Here is a 23,117-nt window from a genome sequence, read left to right as displayed (position 1 = left end):
GGGGTCCTCAGAAGTTCTGGTGCCCCCCAATAATGCCTGATTTTTTTACATTCTTTTTCTTTGACGGTGTTGGCAAAAACTAGGGACAAATTTCAATGTAGTTGGAAAATATATAAAAATTATTTTAATACAATTTATTGATACTTTTATAATTATTTATAATTAATTGTCATAATATATAATTTCAGTATTTCTTTATTTGTTTTAAACTATTATATTGAGTTCTGCTCCTGGACAAGGGTTTTTACAGGCATCATCCACCGACTACAATGTTTAAAATTAGAAAGATATTCAGCAAACACCAGGAAAATATATATTGTTGTGCTCACATGACCCAGGTTAGTTTAGTCAGATATTTGAAAAATTTATATTTTGTGTATATTTTATTCAAATTTTGTGCTTTCTCCATAGGACCTGTTTTGTCCCTATTTTCAAGAATCACTGCATTGAAACAGAAAAGAGTGATTGCGTGAAGATGGTTTCGTTGTGCAAAACTGAAACGTTGCTTTGCAAGATGAAACCTCTGACAATCCTGTTTCCCCTCAGCGATGGTTCGCCGTGTGGCAGTAGTCGGTGCAGGCAGTTCGGGTCTGGCCTGTGTCAAAGTCTGCCTGGAGGAGGGCTTGGACCCTGTCTGCTTTGAAAGTAGTGATGACATTGGTGGCCTGTGGAAATTTAAGGTGGGACAGGTGGAGTAATTTTGTTAGAACTTGTTTGTCAAGCTGCTACTCAAGAAAAACCTAAGGCTGTTTGGTAAGCATAAATTTTCAAGTCAGGCATTTATTTATTTTTCTTTTAGTTAGTTTAGAGAATTGGGTTTAGGTTGATGTGTAGTTTTAGTTTTTGATTTGATTTTTGCTCTGTCTTACCAGAGGGCCTTCTTTCACACGAATGTTTGGTTAAATTGATTCTGAAAGCAGTCAGCCGCACTGAGTTTGATCTAAACGGTTCACTTTAAAGGGAGTTAAATAGGAATGCAACCCTCTTATTTACAAAAACAAAAACATTGAACTCAATGTGTCACTTTTTTCTTCCACTTCAGAATCATGAAGTCTTTTGTGTTTGTAAGCGTGTAATGCACAGTAATGGTTTTCTTTAACAGCTCCCGTCTTTTTTTTTCTTCTTTTTTTTCTGCGCCTGCAGGAGTCTCCAGAACCAGATCGATCCAGCATCTACCGCTCTCTGGTGGTGAACACCTCCAAAGAGCTGATGTGCTTCAGCGATTTCCCCATGCCTGATGATTATCCCAACTACATGCACAACTCCCTGCTGCTGCAGTACTTCAGGCTCTACGCTGAGCGTTTCCACCTGCTCCAACACATTCGCTTTCAGGTCCGTCCCCTTCCGTTGTTGTCTTTGAAAAGGTAGTTGATCTCTATGTTAATGCTTGCGTTTCTGCACACACTTCAGACCACTGTGAGGAGCGTTACACAAAGGCCAGACTTCTCAGTGTCTGGTCAGTGGGATGTAGTGACCGCAGACAAAAACAATGAGGAAGAAATACACATCTTTGATGCGGTCCTGGTGTGTTCAGGACATTACACCCATCCGGTCTTACCCCTGTCTGATTTTCAAGGTATTAAGATTACTTCAGTAAATTCACTCTATCATAAAAGCCTTTGCCTTTGAGCTGTTACGTTTTCTCTACAGGACACGAAACATTCCTTGGCAGGCTTCTTCACAGCTGGGAATATAAAGACGCAGATTCCTTCAGGGGTAAAAGGGTGGTGGTCGTTGGCTTTGGGAACTCCGGAGGGGATGTTGCGGTAGAGATTAGCAGATCCGCAGAAAAGGTGAGAACAGGACAGACGCAGGAGAACTGCCACGTTGTTGGAGAAGCTAAGAGAGACGACGACGACATCTAACATTCTCCACCCTCCTCAGACGTTTCTCAGCGTTCGGGACGGGTTCTGGGTGATTAGCAGAATGGCCCATGGCGGCCTGCCTGTGGATATGTCATTGATCACCAGGTTCAACATCCTGCTGCTGCAGCTGCTCCCCACGACGTTAATCAACTGGGCAGGAGAGAGAGCACTGAACCAGAAATGTGACCATGAACTCTACGGTCTGAAGCCCAGACACAGGTATCACAGTTTGACTCCACCCACTAGTTTTGACTGTTACTCAAAAGCAACACGAGCTGAATTCAACGCAGACAAATTAGCAAAGCACGCAGCAAAACCTTTTATACCAACTGGAACTCCCTGAGGACCACTCTGGCACTAACGCTCCAATCGACAAGGTCAATCAAGCGATCATTCAGAACCAGACTGTTGGGCAATGTGGGAGCTGCACCAGATTTTCCGGTCAATAGGTGAAAGGGCATCTCAAATGTACCTCACAATATGGCGTATAAGTTCAGCTGAAAAACAAAAAAACATCAAGGAAAAAGTAAAAACCTTACAGTAATACACAACATAAAGCAAGGTCAAGCACCAGACATGAAATCTGGGGCGGGGGGAAGGAAAAACCCAAAAATATATAGAAAATACAGAAACGACAAAATAAAAATTTAGAGGCGCTATTGCACAGCGGCCTGCAAATAATTGTCAATAAACATCTCTTTTGCAATTTATTTAACAGATTTTTGGACAAACGGCCTCTGGTCAACGATGATCTTCCTGGTCGAATTCTTCAGGGCGCTCTTGTCATGAAGCCCAACATACGAGCTTTCAAGGACTCAGGAGTTACATTCGAAGACGGGACAGTTGAAGACAACATTGACGCCGTGGTCTTTTGCACAGGATATAAAGGAATCTTCCCGTTCTTGCCCTCTGCTCTGTCTGAAGGGCCACACCGTGAGCTGACACTGTACAAGTAAGTCAAAGCAGAACAATTAACGGGAAAAGTTCAGTGTTTAAGGGGCACAGACGAGATGCGTCACAGAACATGACGTAAAGCGTGTGCTTTATATTATGAAAGATTACTTATTTCCTTTTTTTTTTCATAATTCAGAAGAGTGTTTCCTCCATCTCTGCAACAACCCACGCTGGCCGTCATGGGTCTTTTCCAAGTAAGGGGACCAATCATGCCAATTGTAGAGATGCAGGTCCGCTGGGCTGTTAAGGTGTTTTCAGGTAAGACACAATATGTACAAAAACAGTGACTTACTAAAGTATTCGTTGCCCTTTTGACATGTTAGCCTCACAAACTTCAACGTATTTTAAAATAATTATGTGTGACAGACCCACAAAAGGTAATTCCTAATTGTGAAGTTGTTTTTCAGAATTTAAAAAAATAAAAATCTGAAAGTGTGTCATACATTTCTTCCACATGCATGTGGGGATTCTCCCTCCGTCTTCCTTCCACAGTCAACCTGTCGGAAAGTGCAAATGATTAGAGACTAGGGCAAAGGTTCACCTTTCAACACATCAGCGACCTCAGATACAGCCACAGCTGCAACGAAGGGCTTCGATCAAATTCCGGTCATGTTAGAATGGTTTAGTCAAAGCCCAGAACTGAATGCAATTGAAAAATCCTGGCAGCACTTTTTGTGTCCCCAAATGTTTTCCATTCTTAGGTTGAGCTAATTTGTAATGAGTTCAAAACATTTATTATATTATTGATCTAAATTTGTGGTTTTTAGAAGATATCTAAAAAAGATCAAGAGTTCTGAATATCACTGCAAAACAATGTTAATTAATATGGGGATGAAGAAGATGACATGTTTAACGTTTCAGGTTTGACTCGTCTCCCATCGATGCAGAAAATGGTTGAAGTCATTGAAGCTGATAGGAGGCGAAACATGCACAGGTAGCTGTCATTCTCACACTCAAAGTTGATTTTTACGCCAAAATAAGTTCGCTTACATTCCTTCTTGTGTTTTTTAAGCTTCCCTAACCCACAACAAGCCGTCCTCCAAGTTGATTTCATCCAGTACTTGGATTTCATGGCCAAGGAGGTGAGCAGCTCCTAACACTTTGTAGTTCCCAGCATCTAAGACACAGACAACCGAATACTGATAAGCTTTTCCTCACAGATTGGTGTTAAACCACATCTCTGGAGACTGCTCCTAACAGACCCAGTCCTCTGGGCGAAGATCTTCTTCGGTCCCTGCACTCCTTACCAGTATCGCCTCGCTGGACCTGGTCAGTGGGCAGGAGCCAGACAAGCCGTTCTCACGCAGTGGGAGCGGGTTGCTGAGCCTTTCAGAAGCAGAGCGGTACCAGAGCCAGAGGTCCGGAGGTCTTTCCTGTGTTCTCCTTGGTTAACGGCGTGTGCAGGAACCATGGTCATGGCTTTGCTTTTGTCACATAAGATTGTCCCATTAGTTCAACGTGCCACCCAGACGTTGAGCAGGAGTAAAGGTTTTCTGTGATTTATGGTTCACTGACTAACCTCAAAGACTTGAAATAATCGCCACTTAGAAGAGCTAATGTAGAGTCAGCTGCATCAAAGAGACGTCACAGGGAATAAGAGATAATCTGGACATGGGTTTGTCTTTTATGTTTCTTTATCGAGAACATACAAATGTCAAACTAAGATAATCAAGATAATAACTGACAAAAAAAAATCACACCCTTGTAAAGTGATACATATTTGTCTTAAATTTGTGTATGAACATTTTAAGTTATTAATTATCCAATATTGCCTTTTCGTAGCATGCATAATTTCTAGCAGAGAATGACTGTAAATGATTTGACAATGTGCAGCATCACAACTGGAAAGCCCAGATAGCAACATTGTTACAGTATTGATGCAAATGAAATTTAAATGTCAAGTTAAAGGCCTGGTAATACTTATCTTATGTGGTTCTTTAGACTCCAAATGACATCAATAACTTCTCCCAGTGTTTAACAAATCTGCAAAATTCACACAAAATCAAGAAATCTCCACATTTTTTTTTTCAAATTTTACTGCAAATCTTCTCAAAATTGGTCGAAAACATTTAGTCTAAGTTACTGAAGCCTCACCTGATGTCATGTTATAGTGTAATTGATATGGATAGTAATAAGTCACATTTAACGTCATACATTTGCACAAATATAATTCCTTACAAACATTTCTAAATTGGCACCACAAAATCTGCAATTTTGACTGAAAAAGAAAAAATCCGGGAAGAACAGCTTTTTATTGATATTTTAACTATTTATTGGGTTTTATCAATACATTCTGGCATAACCGGCCCTTTAAGAGCATTCTGGTTTTTGAACGTGGTCGAAAATGAGTTTGACACCCCAGCTCAATAAGGCTGAGGTTTCTGGGGACGAGTGTAAACTAACACACTTTTGGGGTCGGCTGCCGCCTGACTCTGACAGAAGACACTAGAGGTTGATCCTGGGAATGTACAGAAACTCAAACTGTGGAAGACTAACGGATACAAGTACGGGGGCGGGAATCTCTGAATGTTTACATCACAAAGCTCAGACCAGGTTATTGTGAACGAACCATTTGACAGTACGAGCATCTCTAAAACGACGGTTCTTAACCCTGATCCTCAAAGCACGCTGCTTATTGTAGATGTTATCCTCTTTAAAGCACGAGTTCAATGCATGGCTGATTAACAAGTGTTCGCTGAACTGCAGTCGTCTCAATCAGATGTCTTAAATCACCTAATAAAACATTCAGGGCAGGTTTGGGAAACACTGCTGCAAAAAGCACCTGCTAAATGCTCCTGACAAGGGTTAGAGCTGCCCGTCTCCCTTTCCCAGTAATCCATCCTGTCGTAACCAGAATTTAATATGCCGGCAATTTTATAGTTTTCCAGCTAATATAAGGCAGATTTTTAAATAGCAATTATTTTGAAGCTGTAATTTAATTCTGTAAGACAGGCAGATCTAATCAGGAAACGCTCTTTGGATTATGAAAGTTGCAGATCTCTACCCTCCCCTCCCTCTGACCAAACACTGTTGATCCGTTTTTGATGAAATCATATCTGATCTTCAGGCAGCCCTGTCTGCATTTCTGCAAGCCGAAACATGACCAAGTGATTAAATAAGAGGACATGCAGCTTCTCTAAACTACTTTCTCCCAGGAGAGAAAAGGTAAGGTTGGTCAACTCTGCTAAACATTTAGCTTGTTTGATTTTTTTTTTTATTGAAAACTGAAGTCATACTAAGAGAAGGGATATTCTGAGTCCAAGATTAAAGGGATTAAGATGGTTGCTATATAAAATTACTCTTCAAAGTGCAGCTTTATCAAGAGTTTCTTTAATATAATTATCTTAAACTGTTACATCTGTTTTGGGGGATTTGGGAGGAGGTCAGTCAGCACTTTTCGCTGTGGTTTTTAGTTTGTAAAGCTAAGACTTTCAGTGTTTGTCAATGGTTTTATGCAGGAGTTTGAAATTAGTTCACTACGTTCCTCTAGAAATATGACTATTGTATAATTTTTGACAGACCGTGTGTTGCTTCGGTGGAACGGTGATTTTATTGTGCAAGGAGAAAATTGACAGTTCAATGAAGCCACGTTTACCAAGTGGAGGACCCTGGTTGGAACTTAAAGCCACTTTAAGCTCAACAGTTTGTTTATCTATGTTCTCGCATCCTCCTGAATAATGTGTAGTTGCGCCACTGATCTTAAGCCCAGGGCTAAGGCAACCTACAGGAACAACCTGTGGCGTCTCGAAGAAATTCCGCTGGGGTAGGACCGGGAGGGGTGAGTGCACGGAGCTTGGCGACTGATCGGTAATACCTATGGTGTCGTGAAGGTGAGATCCAGGAGGCAACAGCGTCCGCTGGAGATCTTGGCAGACAACGGGGAACACTTGACTAAGAGAACATAATGAGGAGTTACTCAGAGGAAGTAGCACAACAAAGAAATGCTCAGAGGTTAGTTCTAGGCCGACGAGGAGAAACGTTTACTATAGTATGCAAACACTCAGCAACTGAAGTGTTGGCCAGCCGCTCCATAAACACGCCACAGCAGCCAGCTCCTGATTAGACACAGGTGTGTCTACGGGGTCGACACCGCATCTCTCCAGGGGCTCAGTCAACCGGTGACACCTGGTGGACGGGGAAGGAAGCAGCAGGCAACCAAAGAAAACGAAGAAAAACCTGTTGGATATTAAACACTTGATTTTATTTATATAGTGTCATTTTCTAATCCAAAATTTTGTCATTGGAAATGGCAGAACTAAAACGTCCCGTGCAGTGGCGGTTTCTGATAAAGTCAACCACCCAGGGCAGTGGCGCAACTACACATTATTCAGGTGGATGCGAAAACATAGATCGGCGCCCCCTCCTCCCAGGTAAGGAACGTCAGGGTGAAGGAGCGACGCTCGCTTTTGTGACTACATTAATTTAAGGGCAGGAGTATTAATCTCTTGTTGTCAAACTCAAAAGCTGAATGTGAGAAAGTGTTAGGTACACTAGATGACATTTTCACACGTCTCAATATTTTAAAATGTATTTATTTGATCCAAATCTTCCTTCCGACACTGCTTTATGGTCTTTAATGACAAAACAGGCCCAGCCAAGTCTTTAAAGCAACTGAACCTTCTGCACAGACAAATTAGAGGTGCACACACTATAATTCTGATTAGAAATCAGACCATGTTCCCTGACTTTTTTTTTCTCCTCCTGTCTTGCTTCTCCTGCAGTTTAATCTGCGGGTCAAGGCTTCCTCTGCTGCATCGCTTCTTCCGTCATGGTCCAGAAGGTGGCAGTGATCGGCGCCGGCCCCTGTGGTCTGAGCAGCATTAAAGCCTGTTTGGATGAAGGCCTGGAGCCAACGTGCTTTGAAAGCAGCGACGACATTGGGGGGCTGTGGAGATATAAAGTGAGGCCCGATAATTAATAATCAACCAGAAATCATCTTAACGTCACCATTTGTTTTTTATTACTACTATCGTTATAGTTCTCATATGCTGTAAAGCTGACAAGAAAAGTGTTTTTTCCTCTCCTCAGGAGAAGCTGGTACCTGGGCGAACAAACATCTACCAGTGTGTGATTATCAACAGCTCCAAAGAGATGATGGCTTTCAGCGACTTCCCTCCTCCTGCAGAACTCCCCAACAACATGCACCACACCGAGGTCTTGCTCTACCTCCGTCTGTACGCTCAGACCTTCAACCTGCTGCAACACATACATCTGCAGGTCTGTGAGCCAAAGGTTTGCAGAAATCAAAGTATCTACTGCACAAGCAGGGTGATTTTCATCAGATTGACCTAAAATGTTTATCTCAGACAAAGGTGGTCGGCTTGAGGCGGAGGCCGGACTTCGATGTGACAGGACAGTGGGACGTGGAGACAGAGACGGCAGACGGTCGGAGGCAGACGCATGTTTTTGACGCCGTTATGGTTTGTACCGGACATTACACGCAGCCACATCTGCCGCTCAGCCACTTTTCAGGTAAAACCCGTCGTCAGCTGCTGTTAATTCAGCTTTTAATGTTTGGGGCGCACTTCTTTTCTTTTTTTCTTCATTTAATCTCAGGTATTGAGAGTTTCAAGGGGAGGTATTTCCACAGCTGGGAATACCGCAACGCCAAGGGTCTGGAGGGGAAGAGGGTGGTGGTGATTGGATTTGGAAACTGTGGCTGTGACATTGCTGTGGATATCAGTCGAGTTGCTGAGCGGGTAAAGCATACACGTGTATTTATGAAAAGTCTCACAAAGGGAAAAAAAAAAATCAAACCCTCCCACTGAGTGCTGCTCTGACGTGCAGGTGTACCTGAGCACCAGGAGCGGAGCATGGGTTGTCGGTCGTGTTGGACCAGGCGGCCTCCCGTTTGACGCAGCTTGGAATAGTCGCCTGGTTGTGACTCTGGCTTCGCTGTTTCCCACGTGGAGCAACTGGATGTTGGAGAGGAAGCTGAATGAATTCTTTGACCACAAGTTATACGGCCTCAAACCAAAACACAAGTATTATAAAACATTATAAGTCACTGCAAAAAAAAAAAAAAAGTGGCATGGATGATTTATGAGGAGTTCCTTCTTTTCTCAATCTTGGGACTGAGTTTTTTACGCATTAGTTTCTCCCTGCATGTTGTACTGAATTACAGAAATATTTGACCTGGTGGTGGCGCTGCAGGACAGATCATTACCTTGCGAGAAGCATCCAATTATGTTTAACATAATCAAAATTTTGCTTCAAGATTCCAATCAATCAAATTTCCTTTGTATAGCACATTTCAGTAACAAGGCATTTCAAAGTGCAATGTAGTCATGCAATGTAGAATCAATTGGTTCTGGTTCTGATGCAGAGCAGAACCAGAAGACCTGGCCAGTGTACGGACTTTAAAACTGGAGTGATGTGCTCTATCGTCCTGGTTTTAGTGAGAACGTGAGCAGCAGCATTCTGGATCAGCTGCAGCTGTTTGATTGATTTGTTAGGCAGATCTGTGAAGATGCTGTTGCAGTAATCGATGCGACTAAACATAAACGCATGGACGAATTTCTCTAGATTGTGCTGTGACATATTCGTCTTCTAATCCGGGATATGTTCTTCAGGTGACAGAAGGCCAACTTTGTAACTGTCTTAATGTGGCTCTGAAGGTTCAGAGCTGGGGACTTTTTATGGTTGTGTAAAGATTGCATACATACTTTGCTTTGTGTCAAATGGGATCCATAAATTCCTCCAAACTTTTAACGTTTCTTCTCCAGCTTTTGGGCACAGATTCCTGTCATAAACGATGACCTTCCAGGTCGGATCATCTCCGGCCGTATCCAGGTGAAGCCCAACGTGAAGGAGTTCAGGGAGACCAGCGTGGTCTTTACTGATGGGAGCGTCATAGACAAGGTAGATATGTGTTTAAAAACCCTGCATATATTTAATGTCGGCCAGGATTACAAACATCATTTGTATTCTGCACTGTGGACGTCTTAAGTCTCCAGGCAGCGCAGACAGGAAGCTGCGGAAACCAATAGAGTCTCGCTTTCACAGAACATTATCGGAAACTTTAAAAATATCCGGATTCTGAAAGGCAAAGACGGTTTTAATACAGTTTTACTAGCGGCGCGCGTTACTGCGTTGTGACAGGTTTATATTGCGTGTATTCCAGGTGGATGCTGTGGTGTTTGCCACAGGGTACAACTACAGCTTCCCTTTCCTGCCCCCAGATCTTCAGGCTAAATCTGACTACAGGCTGCGTCTCTACAAGCACGTGATCCCACCCACGCTTGCCCACCCAACTCTAGCGGTGGTGGGCTTCATCCACGGCTTAGGTGCCATCAACAGCATGGCGGAGATGCAGGCCCGCTGGGCTACAAGAGTGTTTAAAGGTAGACACGTGATTTAAATTTCCTGCAAGTTTTGTAACCACTGGGTTTAAGAAAAAAGTTATAGGTATCTCTGGAACGTAAATGTTGCACCCCTGGAAAGTGTTTTTTTTTCCACTTTCTTTCAATGTTTTGCCTGCAGGTTTAATATCCCTCCCAGCAGAAGACATCATGGTGAAGGAAATTGAGACAGAAACGGCAACAATGAACCAGAAGTAACTCCTGCTAAATCGCACAGCTGTTCATATAGACTTATTGTTGGTGCTAAAACTGATCATTGCAATAAACATGAACTAATTGGACTCTCTCTCCGTCAGGTTTGTGTGCTCTGAGCGGAACCCCCTGCAGGTGGACGTCATACCCTATACGGACTCTCTGGCTGAGCAGGTGGGATCAAAGCCAAACATACTGCAGCTCCTTTTCACAGAACCCACGCTGGCACTGCAGGTCGTTTTGGGTCCCCGCACTTCGTACCAGTACCGCCTGAGTGGGCCAGGGAAGTGGGCCGGAGCCCGTCAAGCCATCTTCACGCAGAAGCAGCGGATAACTCGTCCTTTCAGAACCAGAGTGGTTTCAGAAGAACCAGGAAATGAGGCCTCTTCTATTCTGAGCATCCTCCTGGCTTTTATTGCAGGAGCTGCCCTGCTGTGCTACTTAATCTACAATTGGCACCTTCCTTTTCTTCCCTCCGTAGCCCCCCAACTTTGATCAACATACGGCGTGGTACAACGTCTTCGTCGACGTTTCGCCAATAGTAACGTTCGACAATCGATCACGCAACAAGGGGAAAAAGCGTTTCCATAGCAGTTTTGCAAAATACATTTATTTGGATACGACCACAAACCCACCCCATTATAGTGTAGCTCGAAAAATAAACATTTCTATTAAGCCAATTTAAGAGAATTTATCTTTGAAATTTCAATTTTATGGTTAACAATGGAGACGCAGCTAATAATGAGCTCCTTTGCCACCGTCAAACAATTAAGTAAATAATGAGTAAATAACCAAGCTTCAGGCTTTGGAGAGAAAGTGAAGCATTTAACAGTTAAGTCTGAGTAGGAAGGTGATTTAAAAAAAAATTTTTTAAAGATTTTTGCACACTAGACCGTGAGCTGCTTGAGTTAAAGCACTTCTGCATAATTATAAAGACCTGATTGGAATCCTTAATGGAGACTTCCTCTAGAACAGGTAGTCACACTTTATGTGGTGCAGCTAATTTAGATTTAGTGAACTGATTGTTCACCTGGAGGTGATTAAAAAATGAATTATGTGTTTTATCACACACATGATTTACCAGCAATGTCTTTAAAGCATTGTCTACTGTGCAATACTTGAAATAATTGAAGCATTGCCAAGAACCAGGATTGTAATTATTAAGAGTTTGTCAATTCAGTTATGCTGCAACATTGGCGATTGAGTTTAAGAGTGAATTGACTTTTTTTTAACACCATAAATTTGCTAACTAGTTATATTTTTGTAAAGACAGTTTTGTGTAAGGTAGTCAATTTCAACAAATCTAACAATTTATTAGATAAATGTGAAACAAAAAAAAGAAATAAGGAAAGAAAAAAAGTAAAATTCCGAGACCTAAATCTAACTGAGAATTGGGAACTAATGTCTACGTGCCCTCCATCTCCAATCTGACAGGACTGGAGCTATTCTGAAAAGAAATGAGGGCATTAAAAAAATTATGTGTTTCTATATTTAGGTTGTGACTTTTGCTTTGTTTTGTTCTAGTTTATCTAGTTGATATACTCTGGATCAACATTATTAGGCTACTTTTTAGACTCCTGTTCTTCCAACCCAGAAATGGAATTAGAGCAGAGGATACTTAGCACATAGTTTACATACTTTAGATCAACATTAGATTTTTTTTCTTCTTCTTTGGTTTGTTATTTTTGTTTGTATTTCCTTTTAATTCCTGTAAAGCACTTTGTATCGCCTTGTTGCTGAAAATGTGCTATATAAATCAAATTACCTTACCTTACAAAAATATTGACTCGGAATACTGTTGAAATTATAGTTGAACAAACGTATTTCAGATTTTCATTGCAACAAGAATACTTGTTTGCTTAGCAATTGCTCAATGAGTATTTGAGTTGATTTCAGGCCAAATGTGGAGTTGTATAAAGGCCTTTTTGTACAGAAAGTACAATATTCTGTGCTTATTCTTTAGCTAAAAAAAATAAAAATTAATCCAGGACAACACAAAGGTCAAACATTAAGACTGGGGTATGAGAGTGATTGTCAGACAATAATGAATGATTAGAAAGTTCTGGACTAAAGGTAAAGTTGATGCTTTAATCATCAACTACAGATACACAAGACAATTCATGACTTAATTATTTGCTAAAAGCGGAAGGTTTTGGACTCTTGCTTGTTGTTTTTTAKTTTTAGTTTTAGCAGTTAAATATCTGAAACACATATCAAAATGAAACAATGTGAGCTCTTTAACATGTATGTGATATTTTAATCTAAAGCTGGTAGTCAAGAAGAAAATTTGATTGGTTGAATGTACCATTATTTCAAGTCAGTAAAACAGGACCAATAAATCAAACAGCATATTTTGAAACTTTTTCCATAAAAAATGTGGCTTTTGTCCTGTATTGCTGTACAGGACAAAAGGCTGTAATTTATTAAGGGCGTGGATAAAAGCTTCCTCTCGTACAGCACGTTCTCAAACAAGGTTGTGGGAGTATTTTTAAAACACGCAAAGCCTCAAAACCGAGCGCATTGCGTCTAAAATGTCACCAACTGCAAATGATTAAAAAAAAACCCCGACTAAGTCAAAATATCCTCATCAATAACTCTCATCTTTTTAACGTTCGTCTTTTAGCTTCTGTGTCATGTCTGTAAGCTATCGCTCCAGTTGGTGTTGTTGCCAGCAGCATGATTAATGATTGTTTAAAGTAGCGGGTATTAAAGCTTTTCCCAGCCCAGGAAGTCTGTTTACTTTTCCTCTCTGTCTCTGTGAAGAAGCAAAGGTTCAGTCTGCAGACGAAGCTCCAGGTTGCGCTCCACCCACTGCATGCAGTTATATAAAACACCAAGGAAACGGGTTTCCTCCTATTGAACCAAAAAGGTACGCCATTTAAGATCACTTTTTGGCACGTTTAGAGGAGAATGCATGTTGTTTTCTTGGAAATGAAAGCGCCAAAAATGAAGCTTCGGAGCAAAAGTTGTTGTTGTTTTGAATATCTCAGGGAGGGAGGAGCGTCACGCTTTGCACTCTTTTCGACTAGATATAAAAAAAATAATAATTTAAAAGTTGTTTTTAATTTGGTTGGTGATTCTTGAGTCGTTTAATCAAGTGTTGACGCGAGAGAGGTGTGTGTGTGTACGGCTTTGTAGATTTTTGTTTTTTTTAAACTTGAACTATGAGATAACGCAGAATTAAAATGCAGCTTCGTGACGCGCGTCTCTGCACGGATGCGTGTTGATGTTCTGCAGGGTAATAATTGTAATAATAAGAATTTCTTTCTCCTCAACGATCCGCTCCGCAGAGCTGAAGCATGAGTCGTCGCGTGGCCGTGGTCGGAGCGGGGAGTTCGGGTCTGGCCTGCATGAAATGCTGCCTGGACGAGGGGCTGGAGCCCGTCTGCTTCGAGAGCAGCGATGACATCGGAGGTCTCTGGAGGTTTAAGGTGGGTGCACGCATTTTGAAGCGAGGGTCGCCTCGGTTAATCAGATTATCGAATATTTTTTTGTGTGGTGGAGGCGGGGTGAGTTCAGTACAGCAGATTCATTACACAGAAAGCGGTGTCCATTCCAGGGGTCATTTATTCTTTCTTATAGTTAATGAAGCCCCAAATTTCAGTTTTTTTTAGAGAATTAAAATTTGATACAGGACTAAAAAAATCTGCAAGAACTGCCCCGTGAAGGGTAATTGGTGAGCTGTATGTTCAGAGAGCCGTGTCCTAGCATATAGCTGGAACGTTCAGTGGAAGGAAAAACCGCAGGAGCATTCCTTGTGATATTCCCAGTTGCTTGCAAAATTGTAAAGCAAAATCTGATCAATTATGTGTAAAATTTCAATTGGAAATCAATGTCCCAAGCGTCTGGAGGAAAAGGGGAAGTGGCAAAAAAAAATCTAAGTGGGTGGGTGGAACAGTTTGAGCTTCCATGTCATTTTCACATTTTCTGAAAAATTTAAATTTGGGCTTACATTAGCAATAAGACAGAATGATGTAGATTATCAAAACTATATGCTTAAAGTTCAACTTTTTGGAGTGGAGATGCAGCTGTACTTTCACAGCATGGAGAACTCAGTGGACTTTGTTTAAGCCCCAGCTGTCTGTCGCTGCAGGAGAATCCAGAGCCGGACCGCGCCAGCATCTACAATTCACTCATCATCAACACCTCCAAGGAGATGATGTGCTACAGTGACTTCCCCATCCCTGCACACTTTCCGAACTTCATGCACAACTCTCTCATCATGGACTACTTTCGGATGTATGCGGACCACTTCCAGCTCACCAAGCACATCCGCTTACACGTAAGGACGCGACTGCCAACGTTAGTCTTCCGCCTCCGACGCGTGCGGTGGTCGACCTCCGTGGCCGACTGTCTCTGTCTTTCTGTTTCCCCCAGACCCGAGTCGTGAACATAAAGAGGAGGTCCGATTTTTCCCGTTCGGGACAGTGGGATGTCGAAACGGAGAACAAGGACGGCAAAAAGGAGAGGCACATTTTTGACGCTGTGATGATCTGCATCGGACATCACTGCCACCCTCACCTGCCTCTCCATGACTTCCCCGGTAACGCCTCGGAAAGGTTTACACCTTTCAAACTGTTTCACATTCGTAGTGGCGACAACAAACTTGAATGTACTTTTAGGCGACGCACCAGCATAATACTAGAGCATATTTGTGATGAGAAATGAAAAAGGAGATATAGGTTTTCTATTTTTTGCAGATGCGAAAATCTGAAAATTGTGGTGTGCATTTGTATTCACCCCATCCCTGCCCCTTTAAAAAAATCCTGATAAAGCATGTTGAAATTTGTGTCTGCTCTGTAACAAAAGGTTTAAAAAGGAACAAACAAAACGGATAACTCTGTTCAGGGCAGTGAACATATAAATAACCTTGTTTTTATCTAACACCTTCTGTTGTATGTTGAGCACAACTGCAAAACCTAGCAACCTTTGAAACAGCTTAGCTTATCATGTTGTGGGAACTCTTTACTGAACAGTAAAGTGGTTTATTATCAGCAACAACACCGAGCAATACTATAGTGTCTGCAACCTGCAAACACCTAGTTTTTATCTAACCCCCCGAGCCCCTATGTCTCACCTTTGCCCCCTGCAGACACAATCACACCCATTCACTGCACCTTAAAACTGCTAGACGTTTGCAGCGGGTCCACTACTCTTTATTTTCTCTCTGCTTCAGGCCTTTGCTGCTATTGTTGCTTTCACACTTTATCATTCGCGTAAAAATGCCTACAAGTGCAATTTCAACTCTCAGTACAAACTTGTTTTAATTTGTCTTTTATATTCTCCTGAGTTTTTCCCCTTTTCATAGTTTCTTTATATACATATATTATTATTTTTTCTATATCACCGAGGAGACCACTGCAATTTTGTTGTTTTCTAGCAGCATAATGACGAATAAAAATCTTCTGTTTTTGTCTCAGGCATCGAGACTTTCAAGGGAGAGTATTTCCACAGCAGAGACTACAAGACTCCAGAGCAGTGGAGAAACAAGAAGGTGGTGGTGATCGGAATAGGAAACTCCGGGGGAGACATTGCAGTCGAACTGAGCAGATTCGCCAAGCAGGTGGGACTGAAATCACCTCGGACCCAACTCGCGTCTTTAAACCGAGATGAACTTTATGAAGCTTTCAACTAAAGACCGTCACATCCATGAATGTTTTCACATTTTGTCTTGACACAAGCATAAATTCAGTGTATTTGCTTAGGATTTCAAATGGCAGAGCAACACTGAATAGTTTATGAAGTGAAAGGAAAGTGATGGAAGTTGTTTTTACAAATCTTTGTGCACAAACTCTCCACTAAAAATTGAGGGTTTGTGCTTGGTTTACAAGCAAAAAAGAAAAACAAATATATTTTCCCTTTTGGTTTAAACTCTCAGTGGTATTTACATGAAGATTTCCTAAAAGTGGCAACTTTTTGTTCTTTCAGGTTTACCTGAGCACTCGAAGGGGAGCCTGGATTCTGCACAGAGTTGGAGACAATGGGATGCCGCTTGATTTACTGTATAACAGAATGATGTATCTTCTGCGTCACATCTTTCCCTCTGACTATATATCTTCCATTGTGGAGAAACAACTCAACAGCAGAATGAACCATGCTCTGTACAGTCTAAAGCCCAAACACAGGTACTGGATGTTTGCAGATTCTATTACAACATGCAAAAAAAAAAAAAAAACACTGAACCTTACCAATGCAACTGTCATTGAATTTGCCTTACTTCAGGCCTTATCAATAAAATCCTTATGATTCCTGCAGCTAAGTTGTGAATTTAGCCCCTTTGTGCCTCCTGTTTCTCAGGTTGTTCAGTCAACATCCTACCGTCAACGATGACCTTCCCAACCGCATCCTGTCCGGAACAGTTCAAGTAAAACCCAATATCCGCAGATTTCATGGCTCCTCTGTCGAGTTTGACGATGGAAGCGTAGTGGACGATGTTGACCTTGTGGTGGGTTTAATTGTCTTTTTGTGCAAAAAAAAAGTGGCAGCACTGGGACAAGGATTGACAACCTCTCTTTGTGTCTTGAAGGTGTTTGCAACAGGTTACAAGTTTTCCTTTCCTTTTCTGGCCTCTAATGTGGTCCCAGTGACTGATAACCACGCATCTCTGTACAAGTTTGTGTTTCCACCTGACCTGGACCGCCCCACGCTGGCCATCATTGGACTGGTGCAACCACTGGGAGCCGTCATGCCCATCAGTGAAATGCAGGCTCGATGGGCTACAAGGGTCTTCAAAGGTAAAAAAAACAAAACAAAAAAATATATATTGACTACCTTTATTTGATTTAATAACTTTGTTTTTAGTATAAATAAATTAAGAAAACAGCTGGAAAACAGAATTGAACTAAACCTGAAAAATCTGATATCTTTTCCAAAATGTAAACATTCCTCCATTGCACTGACAGTAACGTTAACCCCTCCTCCATTGTCACGTCTCACTCTAGCCAGTTAATGTCTAGTTTGGTTTTAGCCAAGTTGGATGTGTCCATTGGTGTTGTGTTCCTCACAATATGTGCGTGAATATGGGCGTGAACGCGGGACCTGTAAAACAGGGAGGAACGGCATACGAGCTGCAAATGGACACAAATCTGACAGAGGCTAAATGGGGAAGAGCGAGTGAAATCCCCGCACAGAAGGGACGGCTTAGTAACGACTTCTCACTGTAGAAGTCGTTACTAAGGGAGGAAAACTGTTAATTTGTTATTCTCTGCATCAGCGAGGTGCTCAGAAGCTGAAGTACAAACTCTGTAGGAAGTTGTACTTTCAATGACGAGACAAGTCTGTTGTTAATTCTTGCCGCAAGGGGGAGAGCGAGAGCAAGACTTTCAGCAAATAACTGGGAGATTGAACGGAGCACAGAAATGTTTCCTGATTTTCTTCCCTCCTGTCAGGAATCATGCTGGATTTTAGAAATATTGACAGGCTTTTGGCAATGCTAAGTTACATTAAAAATGTATGTTTTCTTTGGAACACATTTGGGGAGGTTTTAGTAATGCTTGCTGCTCTTAACTGCACTTACAGTGCTAAAGACAAGCAAACAAAAATTATTTTGTAACCGCTTATTGCAGGAAGGCGAGAAAAACGTATTTAAAATTCAGTTTTTACATCTTCTTACGTTATAGTTCTTATAGATAAATCATAAAAAGCTGCAATCAGTTCAGAGTTGTCAGAAATCTGCAAAAAATGTGCTACCAATATATTTACTGCGCGTGTGTCTTTTCCAACGTCTTAATAAAATATCTTTTTTTTTTTTTTTGGCTTAGGTTGCATAAAGCTCCCCTCATTATCCACCATGCAAAGAGACATCCAGTGCAAGCAGGAAGCCATGGCCAAAAGGTAAAAGTTATTTTACCTTTATTTTATTACCCTCTGTGCGCGTCATGCTGTTCACATGCTGAACTCGAACCTTGCTATCAGGTACGTCACCAGTCAAAGACACACCATCCAGGTCGACTACATGGACTACATGGATGAGATTGCAAACCTGGTGGGAGTCCGACCCAGAGTCTCCAGGCTGCTCCTGACCGATCCCAGGCTGGGGCTGAAAGTGCTGTTCGGCCCCTGCACCCCCTACCAGTATCGACTCAGGGGACCCGGAAAGTGGGCCGGCGCCCGCAAGGCCATCCTTACCCAGTGGGAGAGAGTCTCTCAGCCCTTGCAGACCAGGCCGTGCAAAGACCCAGAGCGACGGAGATCTCTGAAGTTCCCTCTGCTTCTGTCCGCGGCGGCGGTGGGATTGGCCGCCTACTACAATCGGAGCAGCCTCCCTGCGTTTCTGCAGGATCCTGCTGCCTTGCTGGACAGAGTGAAATCCTCCCTCCCCACACAATGACGCTAATGTCCATCCGTTCATCAATTATCTCTACCCGCTTGTCCTTGCAGGGTTGAAGCTCATGCCATGACTGATTACATTTGCCTTTAATTGCGGTTTTAACTCATAAACTTTGCTGCATACTGTTTCACTTCTGATCTTTTTAAATGGCTAAAACTAAAACTTGACAATACTTTATTCTCTCTTTGGCCAAATAGAGCCTTTCTGCATAGTTAGCTTCCTGTAGTCCTTGGTTTATATAATTTTATAAATCTGTTGCAACACCTACAGCCTTTGTTCTCATTTTAAGTTTTGAAATGCCTCCATGCATCCATTTAAGACCAAATATAGTGTGTATTTTTAATTCTTACACTCTGAAACCCTCTCTTGAAAGCATGTATGCAGTGCATCTAATAAAGGTTGTGTAAAAGTTTTTTCTTCTTTCTTTCTTCCAAGTTTACAGACAGAAACCAAAATACATCCTGAGCCTTTAGTCACATTACAGCACAAACTTTAGTATACATTTCATTATATTTTTATGTGGTAGACCAACACAAAATAGTAAATAGTTGTGAAATGAAGGGCAATTGTGAGGCATGCATTCATAATTCAGATACTCGGATACAATCTAGTGCAACTAATTATTCATCCTGCCAAGATGGGAAAATGCCACAAACCATGTAGTGAACAGAGCAAACATGAAAGAAGATGTTTTGGTTCAATGAACAGTAGTGACCCAAGGAAAGTGCAGACCTTAAACTGTTTAATCTGCTTTAGGACATAAATAGACTAAATTGCCATCTTTAAAAGCCTCAAACGGATACCGACAGCACAAAAATACTTGCAGCTGCAACAGCAGCAAAAAGGATTTCTGTGAGGGACTGACTCAGAATGCACGAGAAAACATAGAGAAAATCTATAGATGTGCAAATGCACACCACACTTTTCAGACTTTTGTTTGTAAAAGAAAATTTGAAAAGCAAGTATTATTTTCCTTCAACTTTTATATATAATATAACTCACTTTGTGTTTGTCTGACACAGAAAATCTTAATTTAATAAACTAAATGCATAAAAATAGATTTTTATGTATTTAACGGCAGACTGAAGTCAAACTGAGCTGAAAACATTTAACAATTTTGTATTTAAAGCCAAAGGACCTTGTTCTTTGCTTCACAAAACCTTTCCATGTAACTAGTCATCTTTTAACAGCTTTCTGGCAACTTTTCTCAAACCCTTTAATAAGTTACATTTCAGGAAAAGAAGATAAAAAGTGTTGTTTTTTAACCACAAATTCTTTACTTATATCACTTTTTATAAGCTTGTAATGGAATAAAATGTACACACTCTTTTTTTCTTCTTTTTTTATTTTATTACAAAAGCCACTTCATCAGTGAAATAAACCAAACACTTTCTGAATGAGATGAGGGGCTGGAGCAACTGGGCAACTGTTTACTTATTGCCAGCAGGCCTTTGATAAGGAGCCAAAAGTAGGTCAACGCCGAGCTTTTTATGATCATTGTTGACGTATTTTTCTTGCGCATTTGTCTCACAGTGACACAAAGACACAACCTTGTATAATGTCATGCTGATATGGTACTACAATTATTATCAAAGGTACAAAAAAGAAAATCAGCTTTTAAAACATTGATAAGCTCCGATTAAGTTATCCATAAACAGCGTTGACACAGTGCTAAAGGTTCAGACTGTTTTGCATTCACACAGAGACACTTTCCTTTGTCCGTCCCCTCAAAGTGTTGCACACCAATATCTTAAAGAGACAGAAATATTTTAAATATATATATATATATAAAAAAAATGCTTTGATTTTTGTCGCAGATATTCTGGAAAGTAACGCTTGATTCTACAAAATATATAATGGAGTTGGAGAAAGAGTTGGAAGAAGCAGACAGAGAAGGCTCTGTGATTAGCTGAAACTGAAGAGACCTTTGATCGGGCCTCTGGCTCTGTCGGCTGTAGCTGGGTTATGGACGGTCAACAAACATCCTTTCAGCTCTATCAAGGGATCTCCTGAACACACATTAACAGAAACAGATGACAATATTCAAAAATCCTGACTTGGCATATTGTAGTTGCTTGCTTTTTTTTTGTATTTAGAGTCCGCAACAGTAAAAGATTTAAAGAGAAACTAATATTTAAACTTTGAATTTGACACCTCTGTTGAGTTCATATATAAAAGAATAATAGAAACGTGTACAGATCTGCATTGTGTGATAGTCTGTTTTCACGGTGGACATCGGGTTTAGGCGTTGTTCATTTGCTTATGGCGCCATCTAACGGTGAGTGCAGACTGCAGCCTGAGTTCGGTGTGAAAAGGTCAGGGGTTGTTGTGGTTCACCGCGTCACACTGTCGGCATGTGAGAGGAAGTTCCCGCTGGGAACCGACTCAGATGTGGAACAACTGCAATGCAGGATGGAACAGAGTAAAAGTTAATTTTGTTGTTTTCCTCAGGTATAAGTAATTATGGGAAAGGAGACGATGCATGTAGCAGTGGTTATGCCTCCATCAAATTCCCTGGTACAGGTGATGTGTTGATTGTTAGTTTTCTTGAAACAGTCAGAAAGATTATTTTCCTTAATGATCCTCCATTTTTGAGAAATGTAGCAGTCTCCCAGTGTTAGTCATTCTTTAGGTCGTGGGGTAAATATTCTGGCATAATTCAGGTCGTGTTTTTAGGCCTCTGATTTTTCCAGACTTGGTGGAGTTCAACTGCCTTGCTGGAACAGAGATGTCTTTTTTTTTTTTTTTTATTTTTTTTTTTTATAATTAGCAAATATCTTCCTGAAATCATTAGGCCTTATTCCAAAATACAGAAAATAATTTTTTTAATGCAAAATTATTTATGCTACTTGCATTAAACTACTGCAAGTAGTTTGCAGCCATTGCTCTGTCAAAACAACCAAAATATCAACTATCTGATCCAAACGGTCGCCCTCAAACGAAAGACAGTTTCTCAGAATGAGTGAGAAAAACAAAGAAACAATCAAGACTAGATTTCTTCTTTGATGGGCAGATGAGACAAGGATTGAGCTATATTTAACAAACTTGTCTTTCACTTATTCTTATATTTTGAAAATAGAAAATATTTTTGGTAATTATCATAAAACAGAGAAGATGTCATCTGATTTATTGGCAGACTGGGAAATATGTCTTTTTTTTATACAATGTATTTAAATATTTGATTGATATTTGATTGGATTGTATGTCAATGTCAAAGGTCTTAGAATGGTCCAGTCAAAGTTCAGACTTGAATAAAATTGAGAATCCTTTTAGAATTCACAGACTATCCCCATCTAGTTTGAGGTATTTTGTAAGAAAGAATGGACTAAAAAGAAATAAGGATAGATGTGCAAATCTGGAGAATGACTTCAATATATATATATACACACACAGCAGGTGCAATAACAGCAAAATGCTTTTGAAAATGTTTGAATACACAAAACGCTTTTAAGATTCTGATTCGCAAAAAAAATAAAAAAATACATTAATTGAAAACAATTAATGAAATTTGAAAATGATGCACTATTTTGTATTGGTCCACCACATAAAGTGTCATTAATTTACAAAATGTGAAAATGTGTAGCAGCAAATAAATTCCTTAATTCCCGTCGAATAAAGTAAGATCTGCTCTTTGTTTCACACTGACTCGACGCTTAGAGCGACATTCAGATCAGAGACACTTAGTTGGATCAAGTCTTGGATAGACAGACGGACAGAAGAATCAACACTGATTCAGTAAATCTGTAAAGTTCAAACATTGCGCCGCGCGTGATTCGCCGGTACGCCCCGGAAACAGATTTCGTCCACGCGTGACTCCTGGGAGTTTGGGTTGCCAGGTTTACATTTTCAAGTATTCAAAAAAGTTATCCACAGGTTGTCTTGACTTTTTGATGTCCTGGGCTGGACCTTACTTTGTTTTATTTCGTGTAGCAATGCAACACTTGTTAGAACATGTGGTAGAGCTGCAGAGAGATTATGGGGCATTCTTATAAACTAGATGATAAACTATGTAAATTACGGAGATTTAAATGACAAGCTCGAGAAAAGGTTACCTCCTGTTGCTGTCTTTCTTATGGAAAGATTTTTACAAATTGGAAAATAATTGAAAAGAGGCCTGATCAGGTCCAGGTGTGGACCTCATTGGAAGGTATTATTTATTAAAGCACCCACTGTCTTAAAGAGTAGCAAAAATAGCATGAAAACCATCAATGATATCAAATCTGAAGGTTCTGCTCAGATTTTATCATCTTCAGCCAAATGAAAAACTAAAGTTAATGAGACCTCCAACTCAATGATATTTAATGATGTTAAAGCCAATATTTTCAAATCCTTGGCAAAAGGCGTTTTGTAATCAAATTAATCTTAATGATCTTGCAAATTGTTCAGATATCATTTGACACACTGATTGTTTTTTGG

The 23,117-nt window shown here is 40.8% G+C and overlaps 3 protein-coding genes and 2 long non-coding RNA genes across 9 annotated transcripts; 3 read left to right on the top strand and 2 right to left on the bottom strand.

Moving 5' to 3' along the window:
* The first annotated feature begins 310 nt into the window (after positions 1–310).
* Positions 311–4,345, top strand: LOC103463766 (dimethylaniline monooxygenase [N-oxide-forming] 5-like). Of its 2 annotated transcripts, XM_008407345.2 has the most exons (11): positions 311–338; positions 547–680; positions 1,144–1,332; positions 1,411–1,576; positions 1,651–1,793; positions 1,885–2,084; positions 2,584–2,817; positions 2,956–3,077; positions 3,681–3,753; positions 3,832–3,901; positions 3,980–4,345. In XM_008407345.2, the coding sequence occupies exons 2-11, from the start codon at positions 549–551 to the stop codon at positions 4,316–4,318; spliced, it is 1,668 nt and encodes a 555-aa protein (XP_008405567.1). In that variant the 5' UTR covers positions 311–338; positions 547–548; the 3' UTR covers positions 4,319–4,345. The 2 variants fall into 2 exon arrangements, with proteins under 2 accessions (XP_008405567.1, XP_008405568.1); XM_008407346.1 differs by lacking the exon at positions 311–338 and having other exon boundaries at positions 668–753.
* On the bottom strand, positions 2,984–3,885 carry LOC108166261 (uncharacterized). Its single transcript, XR_001776571.1, has 3 exons — positions 3,810–3,885; positions 3,263–3,316; positions 2,984–3,059 (listed from the first exon to the last, which is right to left on the bottom strand). It is a non-coding gene; the product is annotated as an uncharacterized LOC108166261 (long non-coding RNA).
* On the bottom strand, positions 4,154–6,960 carry LOC103463765 (uncharacterized). Its single transcript, XR_533545.2, has 3 exons — positions 6,634–6,960; positions 4,339–4,802; positions 4,154–4,243 (listed from the first exon to the last, which is right to left on the bottom strand). It is a non-coding gene; the product is annotated as an uncharacterized LOC103463765 (long non-coding RNA).
* On the top strand, positions 5,877–11,731 carry LOC103463764 (dimethylaniline monooxygenase [N-oxide-forming] 5-like). 3 transcript variants are annotated; one of them, XM_008407342.1, is made up of 10 exons: positions 5,878–5,984; positions 7,541–7,719; positions 7,848–8,036; positions 8,126–8,291; positions 8,376–8,518; positions 8,607–8,803; positions 9,545–9,680; positions 9,943–10,162; positions 10,302–10,374; positions 10,477–11,731. In XM_008407342.1, the coding sequence occupies exons 2-10, from the start codon at positions 7,588–7,590 to the stop codon at positions 10,865–10,867; spliced, it is 1,647 nt and encodes a 548-aa protein (XP_008405564.1). In that variant the 5' UTR covers positions 5,878–5,984; positions 7,541–7,587; the 3' UTR covers positions 10,868–11,731. The 3 variants fall into 3 exon arrangements, with proteins under 3 accessions (XP_008405566.1, XP_008405564.1, XP_008405565.1); XM_008407343.2 differs by lacking the exon at positions 5,878–5,984 and adding an exon at positions 7,100–7,189; XM_008407344.1 differs by lacking the exons at positions 10,302–10,374; positions 10,477–11,731 and having other exon boundaries at positions 5,877–5,984; positions 10,001–10,144.
* A 339-nt stretch (positions 11,732–12,070) lies between these two features.
* Positions 12,071–19,114, top strand: LOC103463767 (dimethylaniline monooxygenase [N-oxide-forming] 5-like). 2 transcript variants are annotated; one of them, XM_008407347.2, is made up of 10 exons: positions 12,071–13,241; positions 13,663–13,803; positions 14,466–14,654; positions 14,750–14,915; positions 15,793–15,935; positions 16,301–16,497; positions 16,670–16,817; positions 16,899–17,106; positions 18,133–18,205; positions 18,287–19,114. In XM_008407347.2, exons 2-10 carry the CDS (start codon positions 13,672–13,674, stop codon positions 18,699–18,701), a joined length of 1,671 nt encoding a protein of 556 aa, XP_008405569.1. In that variant the 5' UTR covers positions 12,071–13,241; positions 13,663–13,671; the 3' UTR covers positions 18,702–19,114. The 2 variants fall into 2 exon arrangements, with proteins under 2 accessions (XP_008405569.1, XP_008405570.1); XM_008407348.2 differs by lacking the exon at positions 12,071–13,241 and adding an exon at positions 13,291–13,486.
* Positions 19,115–23,117: the final 4,003 nt, after the last annotated feature.

The sequence above is a fragment of the Poecilia reticulata genome, linkage group LG4 (assembly GCF_000633615.1).
Source record: "Poecilia reticulata strain Guanapo linkage group LG4, Guppy_female_1.0+MT, whole genome shotgun sequence".
NCBI lineage: Eukaryota > Metazoa > Chordata > Actinopteri > Cyprinodontiformes > Poeciliidae > Poecilia > Poecilia reticulata.
This window is presented reverse-complemented; position numbering and strand designations above follow the sequence as displayed.